Source organism: Salvelinus fontinalis, chromosome 23 (assembly GCF_029448725.1).
Source record: "Salvelinus fontinalis isolate EN_2023a chromosome 23, ASM2944872v1, whole genome shotgun sequence".
NCBI classification, from domain to species: domain Eukaryota; kingdom Metazoa; phylum Chordata; class Actinopteri; order Salmoniformes; family Salmonidae; genus Salvelinus; species Salvelinus fontinalis.
Window position 1 is genome coordinate 31,449,615 of NC_074687.1, and position 18,189 is coordinate 31,467,803.

At 42.0% G+C, this 18,189-nt stretch overlaps 1 protein-coding gene across 1 annotated transcript; it reads left to right on the plus strand.

Annotated features, from left to right (window-relative positions):
• Positions 1-989: 989 nt before the first annotated feature.
• LOC129821123 (gamma-crystallin M3-like) lies at positions 990-2,008 on the plus strand. The gene is made up of 3 exons (XM_055878442.1): positions 990-1,055; positions 1,278-1,520; positions 1,674-2,008. Exons 1-3 carry the CDS (start codon positions 1,026-1,028, stop codon positions 1,971-1,973), a joined length of 573 nt encoding a protein of 190 aa, XP_055734417.1. The 5' UTR covers positions 990-1,025; the 3' UTR covers positions 1,974-2,008.
• Positions 2,009-18,189: the final 16,181 nt, after the last annotated feature.

The window sequence follows — 18,189 nt, forward strand, 5'->3', positions numbered from 1 at the left end:
CGTAGGGGATGTGGTTATTTGAGACGCATCCAATGCAAAAAAACAGATATCTGTAGCTTAAACTGACAGGCTTGTATTGGGATTTTTTTATTGAGCTAATTAGATTTCTAGGGGGCCTGGACATCGACATTAGGGGGTGTAAACCCTTTACAGACCCTTACCTAAGTGTTACCTAAATTACTTTTTTTGGTGTTACTTAAAGTAATGCCAGAAAGGTACGGTATAATTTCAGCCAGTAGCACTCACGAGTCAAAATGTATCCCTGAAAATAGGGAACATCATCATCCATTATTTGAATTTTGGGGGAGATGCAATATGTATGATATGTTAACAATTACAAAATTGTTTTTAAAAAAGTGCTTAATAAGATCCCATTCAATCTCCTTAAGAGGAATTAAAAAATGTAAAGATGATTGATTTATTGGAAATATTTTTTATAATACACAATGCTATTTAAAGTTTTGTAATAGTTTCTCTAGTATCATAGTTATGAACCACAAAGGTTAGTTAAGTAACTACTCACAATTGATTATGTATTCACTGGTTAGGAATGTCTGTCTACGTTAAGTCAGCACACTGAACAAAAGATGAGTAATACATAGTTAAACCTAAAAGATTTTCACTCTTAAAACCATGTGTGTGATTTCCTCTACTATAACATTGAGTCATTATAGCAGCATTTAAAAAAGGCATCTTTCAAACCTTTTCAAAAAAGTATTGCACAATGTATGGAGAACCTTCCATTTCAAGGCTGTTACTAACTGTTGTAAACTCTCAAACAGTTTTGTTACTTTGTTTGAGAAACAGTCGATTTGGAAATAGCCTTTCTAAAGACTGAGGGATCCAGTCCCTAAAAATGTGGACGTCAACTCAGTAGCCTCAGTAGGCCTCTAGAGCATGATGCTGATGCAGGGGTTTGAACAATGGAGCTAGGGATTCTTTAGGTTTGGTCAGGTATAAAAGAAAGGGTTAACCCAGGTAGAAAGTCAGTTCAGGAGCAGCAACCAGCAGCACAGTGAGCAAATATGTCCAACACCAGCATGAACATGGGCAGGGTAAGCACTGGCAAGATTTCTTAGAATTATTTTTACTTTCATTTTCAGAGCTTGTTATACAAAAGGGCTCTTGTGCTCTACGCACCCCTAACTACAACATGATCATTTTACTTATCCCAATAACCTGGTTACCAGTGGGACTAAATAGCGCTGCAAATTCCTCTAAAATGTTTGTTTCCTACAATTGTTTAATTCAAAGATATGATTCCCTTTTATTTTCAGGCCACCTTCTACGAGGACAGGAACTTCCAGGGCCGCTCTTATGAGTGCAGCTCCGACTGCCCTGACATGTCTTCCTACATGAGCAGGTGCCAATCCTGCAGGGTTCAGAGCGGCTGCTTCATGGTGTACGAGCGCCCCAACTACATGGGAAACCAGTTCTTCATGAGGAGGGGAGAGTACTCAGACTACCAGAGTATGATGGGAATTACCGATGGTATCAGGTCCTGCCGCATGATCCCCATGGTAAGCCATATGATATTCAGGCTGCTGTAACAGTCCCACTAGAAGTAGCTGTGTGAAGTCCATAATCACACAAATCATATTGGCCCTGTGAGCTTATCAACAGTATGGTGTAGTCAGTAATTATTTCAAATATTTGTATTTCCCAAATAACAGCACCGTGGAAACTTCAGGATGAGGATCTACGAGAGGGAGAACTTCGGAGGTCAGATGCACGAGATGATGGACGACTGTGACTCCATCCAGGAGCGTTACCGTATGTCTGACTGCCAGTCCTGCAACGTGATGGACGGCCACTGGCTGATGTATGAGCAGCCCCACTTCAGAGGCAGGCAGATGTACATGAGGCCTGGAGAGTACAGGAACTTCAGAGATATGGGCATGGGAATGGGAGGCATGAGCGGTGGCATGAGGTTCATGAGCATGAGGCGTATCATGGATAACATGACTATGTAATTTTTTCAAAGGTTGTACGGAAATTTTTGATTAAATTTATTTCAACATTTTAAAACTGCTACATTTTCTTATTTTTGTGATTGTTTTACTCAGAGCACTCCATGTTTAAACATTTCAATATTTTACTCTCCTGCATCTTTAGCATTTCAAATTTCTGTGTATATATCTGTTTGTTCACAATAGATGTATGCTGATGTAAAATAATATCCAGTGATATTTAAAATCTTTAATTTAGAAAATATTACTTGATCCTGCCATATTATTTTGCAATGCTCAATTTTTATGATTTTCAAATAAACTCACATAAAACATTTTAAGAGATAACAGAGTTATCTAAAATAATAATTATAGGGTGGGAGGAAGGTTAGCAACAATTAATTTGCATTTGTTTACAAATCTCATATCTATAAAACCACGGTCAAGGTGTAATTAGACATGCAGCAAACAAGTATAAAAGTTGTACAAGGTATCAATGTATACCTAAACGATGACCTAAATATATATGTATTAATGTGCACTTGTATTGGAAGAATGCCAATACAAGTGTACATTGTTAAGCAAATTATTTTTACAACTCATTTATTTACTGTTGTATATTATAATAATCAAAATTCAAAAGGCACTCGCACATCTGAGCTATCTTTGTTGCAGGTGCATGGTAACAGTTGAATAAGATGAGAAAAAATAAGAAACCCGCACACTGCTCTTGCTAGTATCACTACTCTTTATTAAGCTTTACGTATCGGCCTCAAGGCCTTTGTCAGAGCTTTTGTGTGTGTTCACAACCTGTACCCCTATGTAGACACTACTTTACCCACATACGTTCAATGTATCAAATGGGGTTGGAGTCGATGGAAAATAAGCAAGTGTTACCAAATATAAAAATGTGCATTTCATTTATTTAACCAGGTAGGCCAGTTGAGAACAAGTTCTCATTTAAAACTGCGACCTGGCCAAGATAAAGCAAAGCAGTGCAACAAAACTGTCACGACTTCCCCCGAAGTCGGTCCCTCTCCTTGTTCGGGCAGCGTTCGGCGGTCGACGTCTCCTGTCTTCTAGCCATCGCCGCTCCACCTTTCATTTTCCATTTGTTTTGTCTTGTTTCCCCGCACACCTGGTTCACATTCCCTCATCAAACTAAATGTATATTACCCTCTGCTTCCCCCATGTCTGTGTGTGGAATTGTTCTTTGTGTAGGGTGTTACGCTATAGGCTGGCTTGCGCTAGGTTTGTTTGTTTTGTTCATGTTACCGTGGTTGTGCTTTGTGCTGCCTCGCCTGTGCCTTTGGGCCAGGGTGTATATTAATTTCTTATGGCTGCAGGGGCAGTATTGAGTAGCTAGGATGAAAGGTGCACAGAGGTGCCCAGAGTAAATGGCCTGCTCCTTATTCCCAGTTGCTAATATATTCATAGTATTATTCATATTGGATAGAAAACACTCTGAAGTTTCTAAAACTGCTTAAATTATGTCTGTGAGTATAACAGAACTCATATGGCAGGCAAAAACCTGAGAAGTTCCACTTCCTGTTTGAATTGCTTCTGAGGTGTCAGATTTTCAACCATGCTCTCAATTGAAATGACAGCGAGATATAGATGAGTTTTCACTTCCTACGGCTTCCACCAGATGTCAATAGTCAACAGAACTTTGTCTGATGACTCTAATGTGAAGGGGGGCCGAAGGAGACAGGAATGAGTAATCATTTCCACGAGCTGATCATGCATTCACCATGCGTCTTCACATGAGGAGGACGTCCGTTCCATCGCTCTTCTGAAGACAATTTAATTTTCTGGTTAGAACGTTATTCAAGATGTATGTTAACAACATTCTAAAGATTGATTCAGTACATCGTTTGACATGTTTCTACTGACTGTTACAGAACTTTTGGACATTTCGTCACGTTATAGTGCAGGCGCTTTTTGACTTTAGAATTGTTTACTGAAGGCGCGAACCAAAGTAGCTAATTGGACATAATTAACGGACATTATCGAACATATCAAGCATTTATTGTGGACCTGGGATTCCTAGGACTGCATTCTGATGAAGTTCATCAAAGGTAAGGAAACATTTATCATGTATTTTCTGGTTTCTGTTGAGTCCAACATGGCGGCTAATTTGGCTATTGTTCTGAGCTCCGTCTCAGATTATTGCATGATTAGCTTTTTCCGTTTTTTTTAAATCTGACACAGCGGTTGCATTAAGGAGAGGTGTATCTATAATTCCATGTGTATAACTTGTATTATAATCTACATTTATGATGAGTATTTCTGTTGAAACGATGTGGCTATGCACTATCACTGGATGTTTTTGGAACTAGTGAATCTAACGCGCCAATGTAAACTCAGATTTTTTGTTATAAATATGAACTTTTTCAAACAAAACATGCATGTATTGTGTAACATGAAGTCCTATGAGTGTCATCTGATGGAGATAATCAAAGGTTAGTGATTAGTTTTATCTCTATTTCTGCTTTTTCTGACTGCTATCTTTCGCTGGATAAATGGCTGTGCCTGTTTGTGGTTTGATGGTGACCTAACATAATCGTTTGTAGTGCTTTTGCTGAAAATATTTGAAATCGGACACATTGGTGGGATTAACAACAAGATTACCTTTAAAATGATATAAGACACATGTATGTTTGAGGAATTACAATTATGAGATTTCTGTTTTTTTTATTTGGTGCCCTGCACTTTATCTGGCTGCTGTCATATCGATCCCGGTAGCGGGATGCAGCCATAAGAAGTTTTAATGTTCTCCTGTTATCACCCATCTCTGTTCTCCTGCGCCTGACTTCCCGCCAACCAGTCATACACCCAGTTACAGAATTCCACACCTATCAATGGAGTCAGCAGGAGCGGGTGCCCCCATTGTGGGGTGAGTGACTGGTGGCCCGGAAGTCAGGCGCAGGAGATCAGAGATGGGTGATAACAGGAGAACTTTAATATACAACCTGGCCCAAAGGTGAAGCGGCGATGCTTCATGGATTGCGTCGTCCAGACTATGGACCGCTGGGCGAGACAGGGAGTCCCTCCAGCGCCCCCACCAGCACAACAGGGGTCTCCACTACTCGCCTCCCCTGCACCCGGTCCCAGTGGGATTCGTCTCGCCCTTCCCAGGGAGTTTTATGGGACGGCGGCACGCTGCCAGGGGTTCCTGCTGCAGCTGGACCTGTATCTGGGGACCGTCCACCCAGCTCCTTCGGGACGTGAGAGGGTGTCCGCCCTCGTCTTGTGCCTCTCGGCGAAAGCCCTGGAGTGGGCTAAAGTCGTGTGGGTAGAAGGAGATGCGGCGCTGGACCACTTCGAGGAGTTCACGTGAACGTCTCTTACACCTGAAGCAGTTGATGAGGAGCGCCCAGGAGTTCGGCCTGGACTTCAGGACCCTGGCCACCGAGCGGGATGGAACGACAGGGCCCTGATAGACCACTACCTGGATCAAACGTTTCGGGTAGCCTTCCACAAGCTTCCCACAATAAGTTGGGTGAATTTTGGCCCATTCCTCCTGACAGAGCTGGTGTAACTGAATCAGGTTTGAAGGACTCCTTGCTCGCGCACACACTTTTTCAGTTAAGCCCACACATTTTCTATAGGATTGAGGTCAGAACTTTGTATTGGCCACTCGAATACCTTGACTTTGTTGTCCTTAAGCCATTTTGCCACAACTTTGGAAGTATGCTTGGGGTCAATGTCCATTTGGAAGACCAATTTGCGACCAAGCTTTAACTTCCTGACTGATGTCTTGAGATGTTGCTTCAATATATCCACCTACTTTTAATTACTCATGAAGTCATCTATTTTGTGAAGTGCACCAGACCCTCCTGCAGCAAAGCAACCCCACAACATGATGCTGCCACCCCCAAGCTTCACGGTTGGGATGGTGTTCTTCGGCTTGCAAGGCTCCCCCTTTTTCCTCCAAGTATAACGATGGTCATTATGGCCAAACAGTTCAACTTTTGTTTCATCAGACCAGATGACATTTCTCCAAAAAGTATGATCTTTGTCCCCATGTGCAGTTATAAACCGTAGTCTGGCTTTTTTATGGCGGTTTTGGAGCAGTGGCGTCTTCCTTGCTGAATGGCCTTTCAGGTTATGTCGATGTAGGACTCGTTTTACTCTGGATGTAGATACTTTTGTACCCGTTTCCTCCAGGATCTTCACAAGGTCCTTTGCTCTTGTTTTGGGATTGATTTGCACTTTTCGCACCAAAGTACATTCATCTCCGGGAGACAGAACCCCTCTCCTTCCTGAGCGGTATGATATCTGCGTGGTCTCATGGTGTTTATACTTGCATACTATTGTTTGGACAGATGAACATGGTACCTTCAGGTGTTTGGAAATTGCTCCCAAGGATGAACCAGACTTTTTCTGAGGTCTTGGCTGATTTCTTTTGATTTTCCCATGATGTCAAGCAAAGAGGCACTGAGTTTGAAGGCAGGCCTTGAAATACATCCACAGGTACACCTCCAATTGACTCAATTTATGTCAATTAGCCTATCAGAAGCTTACTGTTACAAGGCACAGTCAACTTAGTGTATGTAAACCTCTGACCCACTGGAATTGTGATACAGTGAATTATAAGTGAAATAATCTGTCTGTAAACAATTGTTGGAAAAATTACTTGTGTCATGCACAAAGTAGATGTCCTAACCGAAAACTGAAAAACGAGTTTAATTGACTCCAACCTAAGTGTATGTAAACTTTCGACTTCAACTGTGTCATATTAAAATAGACGTATCTTGTCATTGAAAATAAAACTCATATTACAAAGGATTTATATATAACTTCTCTGATCAATTAAACCTGTTATTTTCCCCTAACAGCATAGAGGAGATTTCAGGATGAGGATCTACGAGAGGGAGAACTTTGGAGGTCAGATGCACGAGATGATGGAATACTGTGACTCCATCCAGGAGCGTTACCGTATGTCTGACTGCCAGTCCTGCAACGTGATGGACGGCCACTGGCTGATGTACGAGCAGCCCCACTATAGAGGCAGGCAGATGTACATGAGGCCCGGAGAGCACAGGAGCTTCAGAGATATGGGCATGGGAATGGGAAGCATGAGCTTCATGAGCATGAGGTGTATCATGGACAGCATGTCTATGTAATTTCCTCAAACGTTGAACGAAAATTGTTGATTAAATTCATTTTAAAATGTTAACAATACTCGTCTGTTTTTCTCTTTCTTTTACTCAGGGCAATTCAGCTTTAAGTATTTCACTCCCTACATTTAAATGGTTCTGTATAGATATGATTGTGTACAATAGATGCATGTTGGATGGAAAGTGATATCCAATGATATCTCAGATCTTTAATTTAGAATAGATTACTCGATCCTGCAATGTTATTTTGCAATGCACAATTAAGTATTTTAAAATGAACTTACTTTACAAAGTAAGATAAGAGTCATGTAAACAATACTTATATGGTGAAATGAAGGCTAGCACAAATTAATTTGCATTTGTTTACAAATCTTATATTTCCACAACTCATTTACTTGATTGCACAATCGGAGAGCCCAGCAACAGAAATACTCATCATAAATTTTGATGAAAGATACATGTTTTACATAGAATTAAAGATACACTTGTTCTTAATGCAACCGCTGTGTCAGATTTCAAAAAGCTTTACGGCAAAACACAATATTCAATAATCTGAAAACAGCGTTCAGCCACAAAGCAAGCCATACAGTTACCCGCCCAAATCGTGCAGTCAACAAAACTCATAAAAAGCATTATAAATCTTCACTTACCTTTGCTGATCTTTGTCGGAATGCACTCCCAGGACTCCCACTTCCACAAGAAATGTTCATTTTTTTCGGTAATGTCCATCATTTGTCCAAATAGCTATTTTTGTTGCGTGTTTGGTATACAAATCCAACGTCAGGGAAGCGCGTTCACTAAAACCTGACGAAATGTCCAAAAGTTCTGGAACAGTCCGTAGAAACATGTCAAACGATGTATTGAATCAATCTTTAGAATGTTTTTAACATAAATCTTGAATAACGTTCCAACCGGAGAATTACATTGACTTCAGATAAGCGACGGAACAGAGATCCCTCTCATGTGAACGCGCATGGTCAAAGATTGGTCACCTCATGGCAGACCTGACTAATTCTCCTCTAATCCGGCCCCCCTTCACAGTAGAGTCATCAAAGTTCTACAGACTGTTGACATCTAGTGGAAGCCGTAGGAAGTGAAAACTCATCCATATCTCGCTGTGATTTCAATGGGAGCTTGGTTGAAAATCTACCAGCCTCAGAATTTCCACCTCCTGTTTGGATTCTTTCTCAGGTTTTTGCCTGCCATACTCACAGACATAATTCAAACAGTTTTAGAAACGTCAGAGTGTTTTCTATCCAATACTAATATGCATATATTAGCAACTATGACTGAGGGGCAGTCCGTTTACTCTGGGCACCTCTGTGCACCTTTCATCCAAGCTACTCAATACTGCCTCTGCAGCCATAAGAAGTTAAAGTACTTTACTTAGGACAGCTAATCAGACAATCAGTGATTGTCCAGGAGGTAAGTTTATCGTTTCCACCTCGAATTGAGATTCAAAGTTCAAACCATTTTAAATGTATAGTTGCCGCTTCACGCTTTTTATGGTTCAATGTGTTAATTTCTTTACCCATCATTTTATACCTTTTGCTCGAAAGGGATGGGCCTGGTCGGCTGGCACACCTCCTGACCGGTGATTACTCACTGTGCAAAGTTGTGGAAAACAATTATTTTATAGCTTCTCAAGTCACATACCTCTTTAAACAAAATCACTAAATGATTCATATTACACGCACATCCCATTGTGTAGAAACTTCAGCTATGTAGCGTGTGTACTTTGCAAGTTAAAGTCTTTCCTTTATAACTAACTGTAACGGGCCTCCTCCTTCTCCTCATCCGAAGAGGAGTAGTAAGGATTAGACCAAAATGCAGCGTTGTGATAAGACATGATTTTTAATAAACAAAACAGAAAACACGACGAACACTTGAATAATTACAAAACAACAAACGACGTAGACAGACCTGGACGACGAACTTACATGAAACACAAAGAACGCATGAACAGGAAAACTGACTACATAAAACGAACGAACAAACAAAACCGAAACAGTCCCGTGTGGCGTAACATACACTGACACAGGAGACAACCACCCACAAACAAACAGTGTGAAGCACCTACCTTAATATGGCTCTCAATCAGAGGAAATGAAAACCACCTGCCTCTAATTGAGAGCCATATCAGGTCACCCTTTAACCAACATAGAAACACATAACATAGACTACCCAACCAAACTCACGCCCTGACCGTCAAACACATACAAAATAACAGAAAACCGGTCAGGAACGTGACACTAACAGATGCTGGGAGTTGAGAAGCTGGTGCATGTGGTGAGTTTAATAATATGATGAATATGTAACAATATAAGACAAGAGTAGTATCTAGACAAAACACAGTCAATACTGCCTGGGGAGTGACAGATATAGGGGAGGTAATTAGTGAAGTGATGGAGTCCAGGTTAGTCTCAATGGTTGTCAGAGCCAGTGATTAGTAAACCGGCAACATCAAGTACCGGCGAGGGAGTTGATGTGACAAATACATTTTTTTATGACATCACAAAATAAAACAAAATGAGTGTTCTATAGATCACCTCTGACCATTCCCTACATTCTAAATATTGTTCCAATTTTGAATGTGTTAGAGTTTCAGCTGGAAAAAGGTCTGTTGAGAAAAAGCACATTCCTTTGGTGAATTTTGACAGCACAGGTCTGGATCTTCTCCCTTGATTTACAACAAGATGTGAGTGTCAAATCCCACTAGTTCTATCCTACCCCCCTCTATGGGTGAAAGGGGGTCTGATTGAAGTTAGTCACTGCAAACCTGATCTGACCCATTTGGATTCTTTTGGTCAGTCCTGACAGCCTGGGTTAGGACTTGTGAGCTAGGGTCATACTCTACAGATGTAGCAGCGCATAAGCCTGCAGGAGCGAGTCACTGCTTTGATGTTTGCAGAGAGGAGGGTGTTGTCCAGTGTCACGGCAAGGTTATTTTCACTCTGGTAAACCATGTAGAGGTCTTTGAGCGGGAAGGCCTTCCCTGGGAGAAAGCGCAGTGCCATCTTGTCAAGGTTGAGCTTGAGGTGGTGGCCGACATCAAGCCGAGATATCTGCCACGCACGCAGAGATGCAAGTCGCCATCTGGATGTCAGGGTGGGGGGGGGGAGAAAAATAGTTGAGTGTCATCCGCATAGCAATGATAGAGACCATATAAGGATATGACAGAGCCAAGTCGCTTGGTGTATAGAGAGAAGAGGAGAGCACCTAGAACCAAGCCCTGTGTGACACCAGTAGTGAGTGTGCGGTGCAAACACTCTCCATGTCACCTGGTAGGAGCGGCCTGCCAAGTAGGATGCGATCCAAGAAAGTGCAGAGCCTGAGACACCCAGCCCTGAGAGGGTGGAGAGGAGGATCTGTTGGTTCCCGGTGTCAAAGGCAGTGGATAGATCTAGGAGGATGAGAACAGAGAGAGAGTCAGCTTTGGCAGTTCGGAGAGCCTCCGTAACACAGAAAAGCACAGTCTCATTTGAGTAACCTGCCTTCACGCCTGACTCGAGTGATAGAATGTGGCTTTAGCAATGGATACAGAGGAAGAAAAGGTAGCGAGGGAGTGAAAGGATTATTGGTCCTCTGGAAGTTTAGTTTCTCAATTTTTGCTCAGCTGCCAGCAGCCCTGTTCTGTAAGCTCGCAATGAGTCACTCAGCCACAGGGCAGAGCCAGCCGGGTGGAAAGGGGACAGTGCGAGTCATAGGATGCAGAAGGGAGGAGGATTTATCCAAAGGGAGAGATGATAGGATAGAGAGTAGGATAGGATAGAGAGTAGTGAGAGAGTGAAGATTTTGATGTGCATGACCATCTGGGTAGGGGCTGAGTGGCTAGGGTTGATGGAAGGAAAGACAGAAAAGGAAACAAAGAAGTGATCAAAGACCTGGAGGGGGGTTGCACTGAGATTAGCAGGCAAACAGAGTCTTGTAAAGATTACGTCAAGGGTATTGCCTGCCTTTTGAGTTGGAGGGGATTGGGAAAGAGTGAGGTCAAAAGAGGCAAGGAGGGGTACGAGAGAGTTGGATAGAAATTAATCGAAGGCAGACGTCAGGAGGTTAAAGTCGCCCAGTACACAAAGCGGTGAACCGTCATCAAGAAATGATCACCTGGGCACCTGGTGGGCACCTGGTGGGCACCTGGTGGGCGATAAATGACAATGTTAAGCTTGAGTGTTCAAGTGACAGCATGGAATTCAAATGAGCAAATGGACAGGTAAAAGGGGAGAAAAGAGAAAATCTCCAGTTAAGAGAAATGAGTAGACCTGTACCACCACCGACAATCAGATGAAGAGAGCAGCTGGAGTAGCAGTGATTTCTGGGGTGATCAATGTCTGTCAGGGCCAAAAGGTCAAGGGACTGAAGAGCAGCATAGGCTGAAATGAACTCGGTGTTCTTGACCGCAGATCGGCAGTTCCAAACACTTCCAGAGACCCGGATTCCACATTGGTTGTGTGCGCAGAGTACACAAAATTAGAAGGGTTGCAGCCAAGGGGTGGGGACCGTCTGTAAAGCCTACAGGGAGAGGAGCGAACAGGTATAGAAAACACACTCATAGTGCATAGAGACTGAAGTACTAACACTAATTGTTAACTGCCTAGCAGAGATAAAGTGCACACCTCCCTGTACTATTTGCTGATTGCCAATGAGAGGAAAAAAACACTCACTCTCCAATACAGCCACTGATTATGAAATCAACAACAGTCCCAAGTTGCCCTTTCCCTTAATCCTGGTTGATGCGTCAACAATCATCTGCAAGTTATGAGCAGTCAGCAGTTCACACATCAAGTAGGCTACATGGAGCCTGGGAAGCTGGATATATACACTCAGAAAAGAGGTGAAACCACTCATCCTACAATACAGTCACTGGTCACCAAAACAAATCACAAATTGCCCTGCCCCTTGATCCAGGTTGATGTGTCAAAAATAATTTGGAAGTTATGAGCAGTCAGCAGTTCATACACCAAGTAGGCTACTGGGAAGACATGCAGTATTCAAACAGAAAGTACTAGTGACTCACTCATTATGAAAGTGGTCCGATGAAGCGGACGCTAAGCTACAAGATTGCTTCTCTAGCACAGACTTGAATATTGTTCAGGGATTTATCAGAAGAAGAAAAAAGCCATGGGTTACAGGTAGTATACAAACCTGTCTAAAGACTAGAGTTACCGCATTTAAGGAACAGGATACGGACATGGACGCATACAAGAAAGCCCGCTACGATCTCCGACAGGCCATCAAACATGATAAATGTCAATATACTGTAGGACTAATATTGAATCCTACTGCACTGGCAATAAAATAGGTTTATTCAAAGAGTTGACCAATTAGATTTCCTTGCAATAAAACTGAGCCAATGGCCAAATAACAAGCATCCTGTTTCAGGCTCAATGCCTAGAAAAATTCCTCCCATGTCTCTGACCCATTGATCATTAATTCCCTATTACAGAAAAAACACTATTTTCATTTATCGTTAATTCCCTCTTGACCGTTAGTCCTCTGCGTTGTGTATTATCTTAAAATATTCTTACAAAGGGAAACCCAGTGACATAAACCTCCCAGATGAGCTGAACGCCTTCTATGCTCACATCGAGGCAAACAACACTGAACAAGGCATGAGAGCCCCTGCTGCCCCGGGCGACTGTGTGATCATGCGCAGACCAGCTGGCAATTGTCTTCACTGACATTTTCAACATCTCCTTGTTTCAGTCTGTAATCCCAACATGTTTCAAGCATACCACCATTGTCCATGTTCCTAAGAACTCAACGGTAACCTGCCTAAACGACTATCATCCTGTAGCATTCACACCTGTAACCATAAAATGCATCGAAGGATGGTCATGGCACATCGATACCATCATCCCAGACACCCTGGTCCCAATCCAATTTGCATACAGCCCCAACAGATCCACAACGACGCAATCTCTATTGCACTCCACACTGCTCTCTCCCACCTGGACAAAAGGAATACCTACCTTATGTGAAGATTCTGTTAATTGACAACAGCTCAAAGTTCAACACTACAGTCCCCACCAGATTAATCACCAAGCTCGAGACAATGGGACTGAACAACTCAATCTGCAACTAGATCCTGGACATTCTGACAGGCCACCCACAGGTAGTGAGGGTCAGTAACAACACATCAGCTAAGCTGAGCCTCAACACCGGGGCCCCTCAGTTGTGTGTGCTTAGTGCCTTCCTGTACTCGCTGTTCACCCATGACTGTGTGGCCACACACAACTCCAACACCATCAACAAGTTTGCGGATGACACGATGGTGTTAGGCCTGATCACCGACAACGATGAGACCTGGCAGTGTAGTGCCAGGACAACAATCTTTCCATCAATGTAAGCAAGACAGAGGACCTGATCATGGACTAGAGGGAACGCAGCGCACCGAACACACCCCCATCCACATCGACAGAGCTGTACTGGAGCAGGTTGAGAGTTTCAAGGTCCTCTGTGTCCACATCCCCAAGGACTTAACATGATCCTCTCATACCAGCACAGGTGTGAAGAAGTCACGACAGCACCTCTTACCCCTCAGGTTGAAAATACATTTTACAGCTGCAACATTGAGAGCATATTGACTGGCTGCATCACCACTTGCTATGGGAACTGCACCGCCATCGATCGCAAGGTGCTACAGAGGGTGGTGCAGACGGGGCCGATCCCCCTTGTCGTCCAGGACCTCTTTACCAGGCGGTGTCAGAGGAAGGCCTAGAAAATTGTCAAAGACCCCAGCCATCCAAGCCATAGACTGTTCAAGGTGCCACCGCACGGCAAACATTACTGAAGCGCCAGGTCTGGGACCATAAGGCACCTGAACAGCTTCTACCCCAAAGCCATAAGACTGCTGAACAGTTAATCAAATGGCTACACAGACTATTGCATTGACCCTTTTTGCAATGACTCTCTTACACTGACTATGCAAACTCACAGGACTATACAAACACACACTCACACATATTCCACTCACACTCGAACACACACTTACACACACACCCACATATATACACACACACACACACACACACACACACACACACACACACACACACACACAGACATGCATATTGATGCCACACACACCATTTCACTGTCCACATACTCTGCTGACACTATTTATTACAGTGCCTTCGGAAAGTTTTCACACCCTTCCCTTTTTCCTTATTTTGTTGTGTTACAGACTCATTCCGTGTTCAATAATAGTGGTTAACGTGATTTTGGAATAACTACCCCATCTCTGTACCCCACATGTACAATTATCTGTAAGGTCCCTCAATTTAATAGTGAATTTCAAGCACATTTTCAACCACAAAGACATGAACGTTTTCATTCCTTTGCAAAGAAGGACACCGATAGGTAGATGTGTAAAAAATCAAAAAGTAGACTCTGAATATCCCTTTGAGCATGGTGAAGTTATGGTGAAGTTATTAATTAGGCTGCGGATGGTGTATCAATACCCTCAGTCACTACAAAGATACAGGTGTTCTTCCTAACTCAGTTGCCAGAGAAGCAGGAAACTGCTCAGGGATTACAGTATTTAATGTTTGTTGTATGAGAAAACTGAGGATGGTTAAACAACATTGCAGTTACTCCACAATACTAACCCAATGACAGAGTGAAAAGAAGAAAGCCTGTACAGAATAAAAATATATGGCAAGGGAATTACAGTTTTGTCCTGAATACAAAGCATTATTTTTGGGGCAAATCCAACACAACACATCACTGAGTTCCACTCTTAATATTTTCAAGCGTGGTGGTGGCTGCATCATGTCATGGGTATGCTGGTCATCGGCAAGGATTAGGGAGTTTTTTGGTTAAAAAGAAATCGAATTGTCACGGTCGTCTTCTTGAATGACAGTGGACCAAGGCGCAGCGTGTGCAAAATACATCTCTTTATTTTGTAAGAGAGGGAAAAAACATGAAACAAACACTATACACAAACTAACCAAAACAACCGTGAAGCTACAAACGTTAGTGCACACACAAGCAACAAACGTTCAACCTAGACATAGACAATTACCCACAAAAGCTAAAGCCTATGGCTGCCTTAAATATGGCTCCCAATCAGAGACAACAATAACCAGCTGTCTCTGATTGAGAACAAATTCAGGCAACCATAGACTTTCCTAGATACCTACACTGAACACTAACCCATCTACTCTATTAAACCCCCTAAACCATACAACACCCTAGACAATACAAAAAACACACAAACTTCCCCATGTCACACCCTGACGTACCTAAAATAATGAAAACAAAGATAACTAAGGCCAGGGTGTGACACGAATACAGCTGTAAGCACAGACAAAATCTTAGAGGAAAACCTGGTTCAATCTACTGGGAGACTAATTCACCTTTCAGCAGGACAATAACCTAAGGCACAAGGCCAAATCTACAAATTCACCTTTCAGCAGGACAATAACCTAAAACACATGGCCAAATCTACACTGGAGTTGCTTACCAAGACAACATTGAATGTTCCTGAGTGTTCGAGTTACAGTTTTGAGTTAACCTGTTGGGGATGGGGGCGCTGTTTAGACTATTTATGCTAATTTGGCTAATTTTTGAAACGGCTTCCCACAAAATCCTTGATCGTACAATATGCATATTATTATTATTATTGGATAGAAAACAGTCTATAGTTTCTATAGGAGTTGAAATTTTGTCTCTAAGTGGAACAGAGCCCATTCTACAGCAATTTCCCTGACATGGAGTCAGATTTGAGAAATGTTGGCCACTCTTCTGAAGTCAGTTAAAAGGGCACTGTCATTGCTATGACTATACGGACACTTCTTACGTCTTCCCCTGGATGCCTTTACGTGATGACGATTCCAATGGGGTCGATTGCGCGTTCACAGGCACTACAAATGAAAAAACCCTGTAGCTAGCAAGTCTTTTCTTGCTGCGTAATGCGCGTGGAGGACACCGACCCTCTCCTGTTCCAAGCATTAGTTTAGCCTGTTATATTTCTCCGGTCATCTTTTCACTCGTTATAGGAGTTAAAAACATCATAAGGTAGTTAATTTAAAGCGTTTTATAGCAATTTATATCCGTTTAGTGCGATTTTGGGACATTTATTTCTTTAACGCTGTGAATAGGTGGGCACGCTTTCAGTTCATCCCGAACGCAGTTGGCATTTTCACATGGCAAGAGGACAGCTTTCCACCAAAAGACGATTCCTCCCAAGAAAGGATCCTTTGCCCAAGATACTGATGGAAGAACAGCTCAAGGTAGGACATTTTTATTATGATAAATCGTGTTTCTGTCGAAACATTTTAGTGGCTTAGGACGCCATGTTTTTTGACGTAGCTTCGCTTGGCGCAAACTGTATTGAAAAGTAAGGATAAATTAAAAAATGTAATAACACAATTGTATTAAGAATTAAATTGTCTATCAATCCCTGTCCACCCTATATTTTTTAGTCACGTTTATGAGTATTTATGTATAAGAGTAGATCACTGTCTAAGTGGCGCAAGGACTTTTTCTTTACCAGCTTGTCTACATTTCACATTGTCTAACCATGATTTTGGTGGCTAAATATAAACATTTTCGATCAAACTGTATATGCATGTTGTAATGTGATGTTACAGGAGTGTCATCGGAAGAATTCTGAGAAGGTTAGTGAAAAAATTAATATCTTTTGGCGATGTTGACTTTTATCGCTCACTTTGGCTAGAATCAATGCTGGGCTGCTAATTGCTATGTGCTAAGCTAATATAACGATTTATTGTGTTTTCGCTGTAAGACACTTAGAAAATCTGAAATATTGTCTGTATTCACAGGATCTGTGTCTTTCGATTCGTGTATGCTGTGTATTTTTACGAAATGTTTGATGATTAGTAAGTAGGTAAACACGTTGCTCTAAGTAGTTTTTCTATTCCATTTGTGACGGTGGGTGCAATTGTAACCTATGCCATCTACCTGAAATATGCACTTTTTTCTAACAAAACCTATCCCATACCATAAATATGTTATCAGACTGTCATCTAATGAGTTTTTTTGTTGGTTAGGGGCTATAAATATCTTAGTTTAGCCGAATTGGTGATGGCTACTGGTGTTGGTGGACAAATAAAAGATGGTGGATTATGCTAATGTGTTTTTAGGTAATAGATGTACATCTTTACATATTGTGTCTTCCCTGTAAAACATTTTAAAAATCGGAAATGTTGACTGGATTCACAAGATCTGTGTCTTTCATTAGCTGTATTGGACTTTAATGTGTGAAAGTTAAATATTAAAAAAAATAATAATAATTGAATTTCGCGGCACTGGTTTTTCAGTGGGGGGGGGGGGTGTGCCGCTAGCGCCACGCTGATCCTAGACAGGTTAACCTTTTGTCAATAGGTGGCGCAATTAGCATTTTTTATTTCTGGGTGTCGCCAAATTAAACTGCCTCGTGCTCAATTCTTGATCGTACAATATGCATATTATTAATTCTATTGGATAGAAAACACTCTCTAGTTTCTATAGCCGTTGGAATTTTGTCTGTGGGTGACCCAGAACTCTTTCTACAGCGAAATCCATGACAGGTACTGCGATGGTCTGAGAGCGAAGCTCTGATTTCAGATCAGTTTTGAAAGTCTGTGTATATCCTATGGAACGACATGAACTGCACCCGCCTTCCCCTGGATGTCAGTAACCAATGAGAAGTGGAATGGGCTTTCTGCGTAGCTCTCAGAGGTTATAAAAGGCCAAGGAGTGAGGGTAGCCCCCCTTTCGACTCTGGCCATTACGCAGAAGAGGACTTCGGGATGCCATTTTCAGAGGCTCGGTTATCAACGTGAAATGTATCCGTCTGTAATTTAATTCGATATAGGAGTTAGAAACATCATAACGTAGTTCATTTAAACCGTTTTATAGCAATTTATATCCGTTTAGTGCGATTTTGAGGAATTTCTATGTGATGCTCTTTGAAGCTTTGGGCACATTTCGGGGTCCCGGTCGAACGTTAGTGGGCATTTCGACGGACAGAGGACATCTTTCGACCAAAAGAAGATTAGACCCAAGAAAGGATGCATTGCCCAAGAATCTGATGGAAAATCACCTCATAGTAAGAAATATTTAATATGATAAATCGTTGTTCTGTCAAAATATTTTAAATGCATATATCC

Bases quoted from the DNA above. Each gene is read 5' to 3' on its own strand.
- LOC129821123 (XM_055878442.1), top strand. From the start codon at position 1,026: ATGTCCAACACCAGCATGAACATGGGCAGG. The intron at 1,056-1,277 runs GTAAGCACTGGC...TTTTATTTTCAG, and splicing joins CCAGCATGAACATGGGCAGG to GCCACCTTCTACGAGGACAG. The intron at 1,521-1,673 runs GTAAGCCATATG...CCCAAATAACAG, and splicing joins CCTGCCGCATGATCCCCATG to CACCGTGGAAACTTCAGGAT.